General features: G+C 40.8%; 1 protein-coding gene and 1 long non-coding RNA gene across 2 annotated transcripts; both read left to right on the top strand.

The window, feature by feature from the left end:
- Positions 1-3,106: 3,106 nt before the first annotated feature.
- LOC135322077 (uncharacterized) lies at positions 3,107-8,680 on the top strand. Its single transcript, XR_010382391.1, has 3 exons — positions 3,107-3,354; positions 7,631-7,776; positions 8,049-8,680. It is a non-coding gene; the product is annotated as an uncharacterized LOC135322077 (long non-coding RNA).
- LOC135322089 (large ribosomal subunit protein uL6-like) lies at positions 4,570-5,183 on the top strand. The gene has a single exon (XM_064489571.1). It carries the CDS (start codon positions 4,570-4,572, stop codon positions 5,170-5,172), a length of 603 nt encoding a protein of 200 aa, XP_064345641.1. The 3' UTR covers positions 5,173-5,183.
- Positions 8,681-15,340: the final 6,660 nt, after the last annotated feature.

Here is a 15,340-nt window from a genome sequence, read left to right as displayed (position 1 = left end):
TTAAATGTAAAGTGCTTAGAACAGGGCCTGGCATGTAGACAGTGCTATAAAATTGCTCTTGTTATTTTTGACAACAGAATTTGTCTTGTGCTTCTGATTTTCTGGCTTTATTCAAAAAGTTGTCGAATTCTGGGGGAAATGAATATTTGTAAACATTAAGTGTATTTAATTATGCAATACTTAGAGGACTGTAGCCCTTAATAGCTTCAGAAAATTGATTTTTTTCAAAATATTTTGTGATCTTCATGCTTAAGAAGGTTCTTCATTTGAAAATAGTAAATATACAAGGAGCGGAAAGAACAAAAATGTGAATCTTCATTTAATTTAATCAAAATTCTGCAAGATTCACAGAAAGTTCTTGGATTTATATATAATAAAATGTTTTTTTGTAGCTTTGGTTTTCGGAAGCTGTAAATGCCTCAATTCCACTAATCATGTTCAACAGTCATGCTTTTGGATACAAACATTTTTCTTGGTTTCTAAAAAAAGGACAATAAGTAATAAGTCCAAAAAATCAGATTTGGTCTAACTGTGAATGCTAAGCACCAATTCTGAGTAATAACCAATCAAAGAAATTGATAAAAATTAATTATGTTTTATGCAGAAGCACCTAGTAACATATAAACATGATAATAAGAGGAAAATATATATATTCCTTGTTATAAGAAAAAGTAATGAAGAATAAGGTTAAGTTGAGAAAAAGAAAAACCATATTTAAAGTAAACGGTAAATAAATCTCAGCTTAAATGGTAACCCCATCACAGCCAGCTCTGGCCTCAGGTGCAGCTGCGAAATGCATCTAGCGCCATCTGGTGGCCAGTTTTGGGATACAGTCTCAAAGGCGGGAAGAGGGAAAAGGCGATTTATGGTGGGAGCATCCTAAAAGACTTCCAGCAGTTTTCATTGTGTGATTGGTTAAAACCTTTTTATGGCACTATAAAAATTTTCAAACACCTGGAGGGACACCTGTTTGGGAAGACACTTTTTAGGATTGTTTGGAAACACTGGCTTGAAGGGGGAGGGTATAGCTTAGTGGTAGAGTGCCTGTTTAGTTAGCACGAGGTCCTGGGTTCCATTCCCAGTACCCCCATTTAAAAAATAAATAAGTAAATAAATACATCTAATTATCTCCTACCCAACAAAAAACAATAACTGGGTATGCACATGCGAAAGACTGAAGTCTAGCCTACATCATACAAAAATGAACTCAAACCATCAAATGCCTAAATATAAGAGCTAAAACTATAAAACTCTTAGAAAAAAACATAGGGCTGAATTGTCATTACTTTCAATTTGGCAGTGGTTTCTTAGATGGGACACCCAAAGAACGGGCGACAGAAGAAAAAAATAGATAAATTAGATAATTAGATAAATTAAAACTAAAAACTTGGTCCAACAAGTGACACTAACAAGAGAATGAAAAGGCATCCCGACAGAGTAGGAAAAATATTTGCAAATCATGTATCTGATATAGGTCTAATATTCAGAATATATAGACTCCTACAACTTAGTAACAGAGAGGCAACTCAAACTTAAAAATGGACAAAGACTTAAATAGACAATTCTCCAAAGAAGATATACAAATGGCTGACACATATATGAAAATACTCAACACACAATCATTAAGGATGTAAATGTAGATCAAAGCCACAATGAAACAACACTTCACACCTGCTAGGATGGCAATAACAACAACAAAAAAAGGAAAATAAACGTTGGTGAGGGTGTGGAGAAATGCGAACTCTTATGCTTTGCTGATGGAAATGCAAACTTGTAAAATAGAGCAGCTGCTGGGGAACACAGTTTGGCAGCTCTTTAAGAGGATAAACAGAATTACCAAATGATCCAGCAACTGCACTCCTAGGTATATACCTCCAAAAACTACAAGTTAAAAACAGGCTTTCAAACAAAAACCTATATATGAAATTAAATAGCATTATTTATAGTAGCCCAAAGGGGGAAACAACCCAAACGACCATCATGGGATGAGTGGATAAACAAAATATAATCTATCCATATGGTGGAAATTTTTCAGCCTACAAAAGGAAGAAATGAAGTACTCACACAGGCTACAACACAAATGAACCCTGAAAACATCAAGCTAAGTGAAAGAAACCAGACACAAAAGGCCACACATTGTATGATTCCATTGATGTGAAATCTCCAGAGTAGGTTAATTTATAGAGACAGAAACCAGATTAGTGGTTTGTGGGAGGGAGGAAAGTGACTATTTAATGGCTACAAGGTTTCCTTTTGGGATGATGAGATGTTCTGGAACTAGATAGCTGTGACAGTGGCACAACTTTGTGAATGTACTAAATGCCACTGAATTGTACACTTTAAAATAGCTAAGGGGCGGTAAGTATAGCTCAGTGATAAAGCGTGTTCTTAGCATGCTCAAGGTCCTGAGTTCCATCCTCCATTAAAATAAAATAAAATAAAATAAAGAAATAAACCTAATTCCTCCTCCTCAATAAAATAAAATAGCTAAAATAGTGAATTTTATGTTACATTAGTTTTACCACACGCATGCGCGCGCGCGCGCGCGCGCGCACACACACACACACACACACACACACACACACACACACGTTAAATGTTCAGAACATAATAATCAAATGATAGCTAGCAGTTTCCCGAGACTTTCTCTGAAAGGGTACTAGGCACCGAGATTACAGTACTTCTCTCATCTCCATTTACAGACGGCAATGCTAAGTAAGATTCAGAGGTCCCCTGTCGGGGGTTACTCCAGTATAAGGGTTTGGGTAACCCAGAGTGTCTCTCCCCCACCCCAACCCGCGCCCATATCTTACACAAATGCTTAGGCTATATGTCCAATTTCGCATGTGATTTCAAAAGGTTTAGGAGCCCAGCCCTGATCTGTAACTCCTGATGAAGAATCCCTCTTCCAGCCCACCCTGCCCATTCCTCAGATGACATAGAAGCTAGCAGACCACGTAGCCAATCAAATGGCTGAAACCTCATGAGGTCAGTGGTCGCTAGGCTTGGGATCCCAGACTCCCCCGCGCGGACCTTCAGCTCCTGGGGGGTGGTCGCTGTCTGCCACCAGCTCAGCGGAGCTTGCAGGAGGCAGTGGACAGAGGCAGCGAGGGTGCTTGGTGAACAGATGGTCACGACTCTGGGTCTGTGGAAATCTGCAGATGCAGGTGGACGAGGCCTCAGGACCCGCCGGGTTTAAAGTGACCCAGGTGGGCGGCCGAAGCACTGGGTCTTCTCTACTGGGAGGTGGACAGTTCCAGCGGCCAGGGAGGGCTGATGAGATCTCTCTCCACACACATACTCAAGTCCCAGTGGCCAGGAAATATTTCTTCCAAGAAACTAAATTTAGTAAAGGTAAGAGAGTGCATAGCACGTTAGACTTCATCTGCCTCCCTCCCTGTGCCGTCCCCAGGAGGTAATGTTCAGTGGTGAAGAACGTGGACTTGGAAGCTAAACTGTGTAGGGGTTAAAACCTTAACTCCTCTGTTGTCTAGATGTGTGGATTGGTCAAAGTGATCCCCCAGGGCCTCAGTTTCCCTGTCTATAAAATGGGAATAATAATAGCACCTCACTCATGGGCTTGTTGGGAGATTAATTCGGACAGTCATGCCTGGCACAGTCTGGGACCAGGCAGTGCCCGGGAGACTCTGGGGCATCAGAGGTGCCGCAACTCCAGGCATTGAAAGTTGGCGGGCCGAGCTAGACCCACACGGAGCAGAGGAAACAGGGGCCTTGGCCCTTGGGCATCCTAACATCCCTGGTGAAGCAACTCTCTGCCTCCAGGGACCTTTGAGCCTGCTCTGAGACCCAGGAAAGGGAATTCATTCATGCCACTAACGTTTAAGAGCCTGCTGACTGGCAGGCCCTGGGCTGGGACTGGGGTTCCAGCAGGGAGTAAGAGTAGGTACTATAGGGAGGAGGTTATAGCTCAGTGGTAGAGCGCATGCTTAGCATGCACGAGGTCCTGGGTTCAATCCCCAGTACCTCCACTTAAAAAAGAAAGACATACTGCACACTGGTAAAATCAACCTTACAAACTATATACTTTCTATCGTATTATGTATTAATTATTATAATTAAATACAATTGTATTATTAATATTATGGTATTTATGTTTACATAAATATATTTCTGTATTATATATTTATATTATATTTCTTGTAAAGTATGCATTTGTATATTATAAAGTATATATATGTAAGTATACTTATATACTTATATACTATTCAGTATAATATGTTTAGGTATTATATATTATGAAGGACATTTGTAAAGCATAAAGTGTAATATATTTATACATTTACATTTATGTATTTATTATAAAGTATATAAAAGCTTGGATGGGTGGATGGATGTTAAACAGAGACGAGTGCTATGGGAAAAAGGAAGCAGGGAGAGACGATGGGGTATTGGAAGGAGTACACTTTTAAATACTGTGGTCAGGAAAGGTCTCACTTAGGTGTCATTTAAAACCCTTTTGTGGGAGGGCATAGCTCAGTGGTAGAGCACATGCTTAGCATGTACAAGGTCCTGGATTCAATCCCCCGTGCCTCCGTTAAAAATAAATAAATGAGCTCTTTGCCGCATCTCCTGCGAAAATCTGTTATCAGGACTCAGACTGTCGACATTCCAGAAAATGTCGCCACCACTTTGAAGGGACACACAGTTATTGTGAAGGGCCCCAGAGGCACCCTGCGGAGGGACTTCAATCACATCAATGTAGAACTCAGTCTCCTTGGAAAGAAAAAGAAGAGGCTCCAGGTTGACAAGCGGTGGGGAAATAGTGCGAACTGTAGCCAGTTCTTTTCTATCTGTAGTCATGTACAGAACACGACCAAGGGTGTTAAACTGGGCATCTGTTACAAGGTGAGGTCTGTGCATGCTCGCATCCCCATCAAAGTCGTTATTCGGGAGAATGGTTCGCTTGTTGAAATCCGAAATTTCTTGGGTGAAAAATACATACGCGGGGTTCGAATGAGGCCAGGTGTTGCTTGTTCAGTATCTCAAGCTCAGAAAGATGAGTTAGTTCTTGAGGGAAAAGACATTGAACTGGTATCAACTTCAGCTGCTTTGATTCAGCAAGCCACAACAGATAAAAACAAGGATATCAGAAAATTTTTGGATGGTATCTATGTTTCTGAAAAAGGAACAATTCAGCAGGCTGATGAATAATATCCAAGTTGTCCAGGTACAGAAAGCAAGATGACAGATGATTCTTCAGATTCATTTGTGATATACTAAGGATACAATAAAAGCTGTGTTGATTGGGAAAAACAAACAAATAAATAAATAAATGAACAAACCAAACTAATTCCCACCCCCCAAAAAAGAAAAAAAAAGAAAAAATTTTTAGAAAGCCCTTTTTCTTATGAAAAATGTCAAATATACAGAAAAGTAGAAAGAATAGTACAGTTCACACCTACATCTACAGAGAGCATTCAGCAATTTGCCACATTTTGCCACAGCGCTTCTTTGGTCTTATATTTCTATATCTGCTGAACCAGGTGAGTCAGTTTCAGCCATCTTTGCTCCCCACTCTACACTTCGGTTGTTTCCAACAAGGAAGACATTCTCTGCTGTCAATCCCTTTACACACCTAATGAAAGTAACAATAATTCCTTGATATCTAATCCCCAGTAGAAAGTGGCATTGGAGCGGCTGCCTAAGGCAGGTGAGGAGTGAACCTTGTGGGCGTCCCAGGGAAGAGCATTCCAAGCCTAGCGAACAGCCAGTGCAAAGGCCCTGAGGCTAGAGGGTGCCTTATGTGTTCCAGGAACTTGGAGGAGGCCAGCGTGTCTGGAACAGATTGAGCGAGGCAGGAGAGGGTGGAATATGAGGGCAGGGTGTAGTCGAGCCAGCTCCTTCAGAGCCTTGTAAAATCAATGTGAGCAGTTAAACTTTTCCGGGAATAAGCACGGAGCCAAAAAGGAAACTGACCCTCTGTAAATGGGAACAGGCGCCCTCTGGTGGCCGCATGAGGGAACCAACAGAGGGAGGCGAGGGCGGAAGCCGGGAGTTTCCCGAGTGGAGACTGAAGAGCCCAGGTTGGCGGTGATGGCAGCCGAACCAGGGTGGTCACTGGGGGGAGAAGCAAGAAGTGATTGGATTCTGGTGCATGTTGAAGGTTGGAACAACGGGATTTGCCGATAGACTAGATGTATTGCTTCACACCCCTACCAGCCATGGATGAGAGGACCAAAAGAAATAAAATAGGACTTCTTTCACTCTACGTTGCTTTGTGAGATTTTTCTTTTCATGCTGTTTTGTGTTACTTCCCTCGTTGAAAAGCGTTCCCTAGCTGGGAATTCTGCAGCCACTGATTCAACCAATCTGTGGATGGAAAAAATTCGAAAAAAAAAAAAAAAATCCAGAAATTTCCCCAACGCAAAACTTGGCTGTCAACTATTCACATAGTATTTACAGTGTATTTAGAACTATTTACATTGTATTAGGTCTTATAAGTAATCCAGGGATGATTTAAACTCTATGGGAGGATGGGGAAGCGACACCTCTCTTGCAGTAATTACCTCCACGTGTTACCAACCCAGAAGCTTTTAGATTTGGAATAACTTCATATTTACAAAGATAAGTTGCCAACCTAGTACAGAAAGCTCCTATACCCTTGGCCCAGTTTCCCTTAATGTAAACACCTTAATAACTACGGTTTATTTGTCAAAAGTAATAAATTAACAGTACAATACTATTAACTCAACTACAGGCTTTATTTGAATTTCATCAGTTTTTCCACAGTTGTCCTTTTTCTGTTCCAAAATCGACCCAGGATGCCACATTGCATAGAATTGTCACATGTTCTTATTTTCCTCCAATTTCTGAGTTTTCAGTTTTTCCTTGTCTTTCATGACCTTGACAGTTTTGAAGAATATTGGCTGAGTGTTTTGTCTTTGCTCCTGAATTTTAATCTGTCTAGTATTTTCTCCTGATTAGAATTTATAGCAGTTTTCCTCGTGTGTGTGTGTGTGTGTGTGTGTATGTGTGTGTGAAGGACTTGGGGGGAGACAATATTATACTGCTTAACCTGAATGCTGGTGCTTCAGGCGTTTGCTTCATAATTACTTCTTTTTATATTATTATTATTTTAATTGACATTTAGTCAGGTTACAATGTTGTGTCAATTTCTGGTGTACAGCATAATGTTTCAGTCATGCATATACATACATATATTCCTTTTCATATTCTTTTTCATTATAGGTTACTATAAGATATTGAATATAGTTCCCTGAGCTATATAGAAGAACTTGTTTATCTATTTTGTATATAGTAGTATATTAACTACTGAAAATCTCGGAGTCCCAGTTCATCCCTTCCCACTCCCTTATCAGTGTAATTAGACCCCATTTGTTTATTTTTGCTTTGATTTCTATTGCCTGAGTAGACTGCCCTAGGACAACATTGCTAAGATTTATGTCAGAAAATGTTTTGCCTATGTTTTCTTCTAGGAAGTTTGCAGTGTCTTGTCTCATGTTTAAGTCTCTGGGGGAGGGTGTAGCTCAGTGGTAGAGCATGTAAAAAGAGTTCATTGCAAATCTGATTAAATGAGGGATCCTGAGATAGGTGGGTATCCTGGGTTATCTGGGCAGGTTCTAAATGTAATCACTTGTATCCTTACAAGATACAGGCAGAGGGATACTTGATACACACAGAAGAGATGATGATGTGAAGATGGAGCAGAGAGAGATTTGAAGATGCTGGCCTTGAAGACTGGAGTCGTGTGATCACGAGCCAAGCAATTCCGGTAACCATTAGAAGCTGCAGGAGGTAAGGAGCAGATTCTCCCCTAAGAGCCTCCAGAGGGAGCATTGCCCGGTCCATACCTCGATTTCGACCTGGTGATTCTGATTTTGGACCTCTGTCTCCAGTACTGTGAGAGAATACTTTTTTGTTGTTGTTATTTTAAGGCTCTCAATTAATAGTAATTTGGTACAGCAACCTTAGGAAAGGAATATACCATACACCGAAGTTTTATGTATGTATTATGGAAGAAATCAAAGTTTAAAAATAAACAGCTTTCTCTTTTCTTTCATTGACAGAAGTAATGTTGACAGTTCCTGTCATAAGGCAAATGGATTTCAACCCCAGTTGAACTTTTTCCTGCTGAGTGTTTCAAAATAAGGATGCTCTCATTTGCAGCCCTGTCTTGCACAGTTAAAGCAGCTGCCTGCTAGCCTGGATACCAGGAAAGGACAAAAGGAATCAAACAGGCAGAACATCTGATATGTCCTTCTTCATCAGTCTGAGGGGCGCGTTTCAACATCTCTGAAGTAGGGATAGCCCTTATCACCCATGGGGTCATCTAAGTTTTCGTGGCCTGCTTGTGTGTGGACATCAGAAGTACTGGCCTCACAGTTTGCTGAGTGGAGATCAGCAGCTTGGGAAAACATCCCAGAAGCAACACTGAAACACACTTTTAATGCCCCAGGAAGCAGGGTTCGGGGGGACGCATAGTGAATCAGATGTGCTTAGTGGCAAACCCAACCCTAACCCCAGTTTCACACATTTCAGTGAGACTCTAGTAGAATGAGTGTTGTCATTGAGGGGTGGTGTGGGCTGATGGATTGAGAAAGTTCTCCCCCAAAAGGTGACACTTGAATGGGGTCATGATGGAGAGGAATTCCCCAGGCAGAGGACTGTTGGCGGCAGAGAAGGTAAACTGACCCTCAAGAATTTGTGCTCCCCTTCCTTTTATTTATTTATATTTATTTATTTGGCAGGGGAGGTAATTAAGCTCTTTTTTATTTATTTATTTATTTATTTATTTATTTATTTATTTATTTATTTATTTATTTATTTATTTATTTATTTATTTATTTATTTATTTATTTATTTATTTATTTAATGGCGGTCCTGGGGATCGAACCCAGGACCTGGTGCATGCTAAGCACATGCTCTACCACTGAGCTTTACCCTCCCTCCTTCCCCTTCCTTAATGTCCACGGAAAGACTACATTTCCCAGCCTTCCTTGCATGAGAACCGGGTCATGTGACTGGTTCTGGACAATGAAATACAGGCAAGAGAGCTCTGCTTCACTTCCAGGTCTGGTTCATAAAAATCTCCCCATGTGTCCATCTTTCCCTTCTCACCTGCTGATTAAATGTGGATGCTAGTGCATTAGTTGTCTATTTTTTTTGAATCCCAAAAGGGAATTTATTGGCTCTCAAAAATGAGAAATCTAGGCATATGCTACAACATGGATGAGTCTTTTTTTTAAACTGAAGTATAGATGATTTATAATGTTATGTTAGTTTCTGGTGTACAGCATAGTGATTCAGTTTTACGTATATATTATATATATACTTTTTCATATTCTTTTTATTATAGATTCTTACAAGCTATTAATATAGTTCCCTGTGCTATACAGTAGGACCTTATTATCTTTGTATATAGTAGTTTCTGTCATTAATTATATATTGCTGTGTAACATGTTGCCCCCCAAATTCCTCACAGCTCAAAATTACAAACATTTATTATGTCACATAGTTTCTGAAGGTCAGGAATTGAGAACAGCTTCAGCTGGGTGGTTTTGGCTCAGGCCTTCCCATGAGGGTTCAGTCACGCTGTTAGCCAGGGCTGCAGTCATCTGAAGGTTCCGCTGGGGCTAGAGGAGTCCACTCCACTCCCATGGCTGTTGGCTGGAGGCCTCAGTTCTTCTCTGTCTGATGGCATCTCCATAGGCTGTTTGGCTGCAGCAGCTAACTTCCCCCAGAGCAAGTGATGAGAACTCGAGAAAGAGCCCAAGATGGAAGCCATGGTCTTTATAACCCAGTCTCAGAAGTGATACCCCATCACCTCTGTCACTGGCTATTGGTCACACGGACCAACTCTAGTACATAGTGGGAGGGGACTAGCCCGCATGTGGCTATCAAGAAGTGGGATGACTGGGGTCCATTTTGGAGCTTGGTTGCTATAGCCAGGGAGACCTTGGGAAATGCATGTTAAGGCAACTCCCTTGCATCACCCTTGTTTCCTGGCCCTCTTCTCTCTGCTGATTGAACTTTACATGAACAAGAAGTAAAAATCAGTTGTCCGCTATCTCAGAGCTCATCTGCCTCAGTGACTAATGTTGCTTTCACTAATTACAGGGACCCATTGCTAAAGGGACAAGGTGTGGAAGTTTATTTATTTATTTATTTGCCCTTTTTTTGGTGGGGGGGAGGTAATTAGGCTTGTTTAGTTAGTTATTTTAATGGAGGTTCTGGGGATTGAACCCAGGACCTTGTGCATGCTAAGCATGTGCTCTACCGCTGAGCTATACCCTCCTCCCAGGATGCGGAAGTTTAAACAGAACAGAGCACTTTATGACTTTGCTGTGTGAGTATATAACTTTGAATTAAAAAAATAAAAATGGGGGAAGGGTATAGCTCAGTAGGAGTGAATGCCCAGCATGCATGAGGTCCTGGCTTCCATCCCCAGCATCTCCATTAGAAAAAATAATGATAAAACAAAACCTATATGAAAAAAGAGGGAATAAAGTAAACCCCATCCACCTAATAGAAGAAAGGAACAGAAAAAATAATATGCTGAATACACTCCAAATGGATCAGATTTCAATGTAAAACAGGAAACGAAAAAGAATGAAAAGTAAACATTGCAAAATTCTTTTATAACCTGGGTGTGTAGAAAACCTTTGAATTATGATTCAAAATCCAGAAGCCGTAAAAGAAAACACTAATATGTTTAAATGCATGAAATAGGAGCAGACGTTCTTCCTCTTCTGCTTCCTTTTCTTCCCGAGCAATATAGTCCTAAGGCCCTCGTGTGAAGCCGGCAAGGCCAGCATGGGGTGGGGACAGTGGCCCAGAATGGCGTGTCGGGATCTTAGGGTTGGTAATGAGGGCATCTACCCCTAGAGCAACTCAGCAGAGTGGGGGTGTCCAAGTGGGGGGCATAAGGCGTTTGTGCTGGAAGAGGGGGCCCATTGGCTTGGGGAGCGAAAACCCCAGCCGGGGGATGAGAGTGTGGGTGGGGGTGAGGTCACATACAGGGGAATTGATCAAATAAGTAAATTAAGGAAAACGGAATCAGATTTCTCATTGCCAAGGAAGGAGGGGATACATATGGAAAGGGAGAAAACTCGAGGTGTTGGACTTGGGTATATCATTGTAAATACATGGTTTTCAATATACATAAACAGACATGGAAATGCACAAGTGTACATTCACCTAGTATCCATATATGTGTGTATGTGTATATCTAATATATAGATGTATGTATGTATGCATATGTATATACATAATACACACACAACATATAATATATACATTGTTTGTGCCTATGTAATATACAGTGTGAGCTCTATAACTACACCTATACCCGTATGTGTATCATCTATAAAATCTGTTCACTGGGAAGACCTGTGAGCAGGAAGCCCCCAAAGAACCAGTGAGTCCCCTTAGGGTTCATTTTCCAGTTTTTCTTTGTCTGATAATGTTTTTATTTTGTCCTAATTTTTTGAAGGTGGTGTGGCTTCCACTCAAGTCTGAATTTACAGTTATTTTCTCTCGGTTCATTGGAGATACTGTACCACCGAGTTCTAGCTTCCATGGTTGCTATTAACAAGTTGATTGTCAGTTGAATTGTCTGTCCTTTGTAGGCAAGTTTTCCACCCCGCCTGGCTTTTTAAGTGTGGTGTCTCTGTCTCTGGTGTTCTGCAGATTCACTAGAATACATCTCGATATGCGTTACTTTTATCCTTTGACATATTCTGCTTCTTACATCTGAGAAATCCTTCTTTCATCAATTTTTGAAGTGCTCAGCCATTATCTTCTCGAAGCTTACTTCTCCGTTCATCTCTACATTTTCTTCTAGAAGCTTATTGAACCTTTTAATTCTACCTTCCACATCTCTAATTTTTTTCTTCAATTTTCTATCAACTTGCCTCTCAGTGGTGCCTTCTGGGTTTACACTGATCTCCACCTTTCATTTCGTGAATTCTCCCTTTTGCTGTTTCTAATCCACTGTTTGACTCTTCCGAGATTTTCATCTCAGTGACAGTTTCATTTCTTTGTATATTTCATTCCTGCTACAAATTCTACTTTGTTCTTTTCTAATCTTGCCTGATCTTTTAATAATGCCTTGGTTTTTCTCATTTCTAATCCTTAAAGGAAAAAGCTTCAGACATTTGAACATGTTCATGTTATAATTGTTAATGTTGTAGATCTTAAGTATTATTAGAAACACAAGCAGTGATTTCAAAATTGACCAAAGACTTTCAGTCGAATTGAAACCTAGACCAGGTGTCTAGGTCTGCAGAGGAAAACAGAAACCACTCCAGGTATTTAAAATACAGGGAGTTTATTAAAGGGAATTGGTTACACATGTGCCAGGAGGCTAGCTGAGCAAGTCATGATCCTTGAGGTAGCAGAGACAGTAATTATCAGAAGCAGCTCGAACACCTGGGGCCACAGGAGTTTGGAGGAGTGGTCTCTCAGGGTAGAACTCAGACCTCTGGGGAGGGGGCTCCAGGTATCTGGTGTTCTGACCTCCAAGAGGGCATGGCCTATGGGGGACAGTACCTCTGTCCAAGGAGGCTGGAGATCTTGCCAAGTCTGTACAGCTAGCTGGTGCTGGAAGTGCCAAAAGTAACTGGCAGCTGGAGCCATTGTTGCCTGTGGCTGTGGGAAGAAGCAGACCGGAGCTGGAGGTGGGAAAGCAGTTCCTTGGCTCCTCCTCCTGCCTCCCAGTCTCCTGCTGGGTCCTCCCTGCCACTCTGGTCAGTTGTCAAAAGGGGTCAGAGGCTTGGAAGGTGAGAGTTATGCTAAAGAGACAGCAGCACAGCCTCACCAGAATAAGCAGGGGGAATACAGGCTCAACCTGGGTGTAAAATAAAGAGGAAACACTGCACACATTTAACGGGGAAGGCTCCAAACAAACAGCTGCTAAATAATCTCACCTCTCAGCCTTTTAAAATGACATGACTCCTAGAAACTGTTCTTCAAGCTGTACTACAAAGATATGATACTCTGAACAAACAGCTGTGGGAAATAAATCAGGATCACCCAAGTCAGTTTCCTAACTCATGTGGTCACGTGGTCACAACAAAATCTAATTGTCCTGGAAAACTCAAGCTTGGTGAGAATCAACTTGGAAGGAACCCCAGACCTGAATCTTCAACCATCAACCTGTCAAACTGTTAACTCAGCTGGTAAATGAACAAAGCCTAACTCTTTTCTGCTAAGAAAAATCACAGGTAAGAGGAGGTATCAAGCTTGTTGAACCAAAATCTTTGATCAGAATAGAGGCATTGAAGAAGTCCATTTATATCCATGATGCTGGCCCTTTTGTAACCAGTTTAATGTAAGGAAACTGATCAACGTGATAATTACTGTCCTATTAGTCTGTCCTTGAAGTTATTTAATGCATTTGCAAGAATCTGTATGTTGGACTTGTGAAAAATATAATAAAAATTGTATCACTTTTTTCCCCCCTTCTCTTCAAGGTCCCTAACTCGTTTAAGGGAATCTGAGATCCCAGATTTGTAAGTTTGTTGATTAAATTTGTAAACAATGTTCAAATGTTTTGGGAAATCTACTATTATGAAACTCATGGCTTGCTATTTTTAGCGGTCGAAGTAGTCAGTGAATGTTTAGAGGAAAGTTGATTGTTTGAAAAGTAATTAATCATTACCAAAAAACCAAATAGTTGTGAATATTTGTGCCCAGATGCAAAAGTTCTTCTGACACTGAAAGATCTCATCATGGGTGGGGGGAGGGTATAGCATAGCGGTAGAGTGTGTGCTTAGCATGCATGAGGTCTTGGGTTCAATCCTCAGTACCTCCTCTAAAAATCAATCAATCACTAATTACCTCCCCCCAAAACAAACAAAAATAAACAAAACTGGCAGAAGCAACCTAAATGTTCATTGATAGGTGAATGACACAGTGTAGTCTATTCACACAATGGAATATTATTCAGCCTCAAAAAAGGAAGGAAATTCTGACACCTACTATAACATGGATGAAACTTGAAAACATTTTGCTAAGTGAAAGAAGCCCGTCAGAAAAGGACAAGTACTGTATGATTCCACTTATATGGAAGTAGTGAAATTCATAGAAAAAGGAAGTAGAATAGTAGTGGGCAGGGGCTAGGAGGAGGAGGGAATGGGGATTTGCTGTTTGATATGTACATCTTGTTTTGCAAGACGAAAAAGTTGTAGGGATTGTTCGCACCATAATGTGAATATACTCTATTACTGAACTGTACACTTGAAAATGGCTCAGATGGCAAGGTTTTTTTTGTTGTTGTTGTTGTTGTTGTTTGTTTTTCTGAGTAATGGTAGATTTATTCAGAGAGATACTTTGAAAGGCAAGAGAAAGGCCACGAGGTGTGGGGGTTGGGTGCTCAGATTAAAAGTAGATACACACTCCATAGACAGAGTGCGGGCCGTCTCCAAAGAGAGAGAGAGAGGTGGCCTCAGATAGCAAGTTTTATGTTGTGTGTATTTGATAATTTTTTAAAAGAGATCTTGAACAATCATTTTCCTCTGACAGTTCTACACCTCAAGTTATTGTGAGGCAGGGCAGGGCAAGAAAACATAAAATTGACCATTTTAACTACTTAAAATTTTTTTAAAAATCTTTTCTTGAGTGGGGGAAGATAATTGTGTTCATTTATTAATGGAGGTACTGGGGATCGAACCCAGGACCTCATGCATGCTAGGAATTCACTCTACCACTGAGCGATACCCTCTTCCCTGTTCTGGCTACTTATAAGTGTTCAGTTCAGTGGCATTAAGTGCATTCACATCGTTATGCAACCATCCCCACCGTCCATCCCCAGAACTTTTTCATCACCTCGCTCTGGGACTCTGTACCCATTAAACAACAACTTCCCATCCCCCACCCCTTCCCCTGGCCACCACCATCCTACTTCCTGTTTCTACGAATTTGCCTATTGAAGGTACCCCTTGTCAGTGGAATCCTATCGTATCTATCCTTTTCTCTCTCTCTCTCTCTTTTTCTTTCTTTTAGGGATAGAGTAAGGGAGAGGATGGGAGATTTCTCTTTTTTCTTAGAAGCTCATCAATGCATTTAGAAGGACGTTTGGAAAGAGGCATGAGAGCAGTAGGTGCTGTAGCATGGATTTTTTGAGGGGTAGGAGTAACCTTTACCTGAGACAATTTTGAACTTATAGAAAGTTTCAAGACTCACACAAAGAGCAAGATGGGGTAGGGGAGTTAGAGGTACAAACGACTATATATGAAATAAATAGAGCTACAAGGATTCATTGTACAACACAGGGAAGACAGCCAATATTTCATAACTCCAAATGGAATATATCCTTTCAAAATTGTGAATCACTATGTAACCTGAAACTTATTTAATA

Source organism: Camelus dromedarius, chromosome 9 (genome assembly GCF_036321535.1).
Source record: "Camelus dromedarius isolate mCamDro1 chromosome 9, mCamDro1.pat, whole genome shotgun sequence".
In the NCBI taxonomy this organism is placed as follows: domain Eukaryota; kingdom Metazoa; phylum Chordata; class Mammalia; order Artiodactyla; family Camelidae; genus Camelus; species Camelus dromedarius.
Note: the sequence above shows the minus strand (reverse complement) of the source record. Positions and strands in the feature narration are given on the sequence as shown.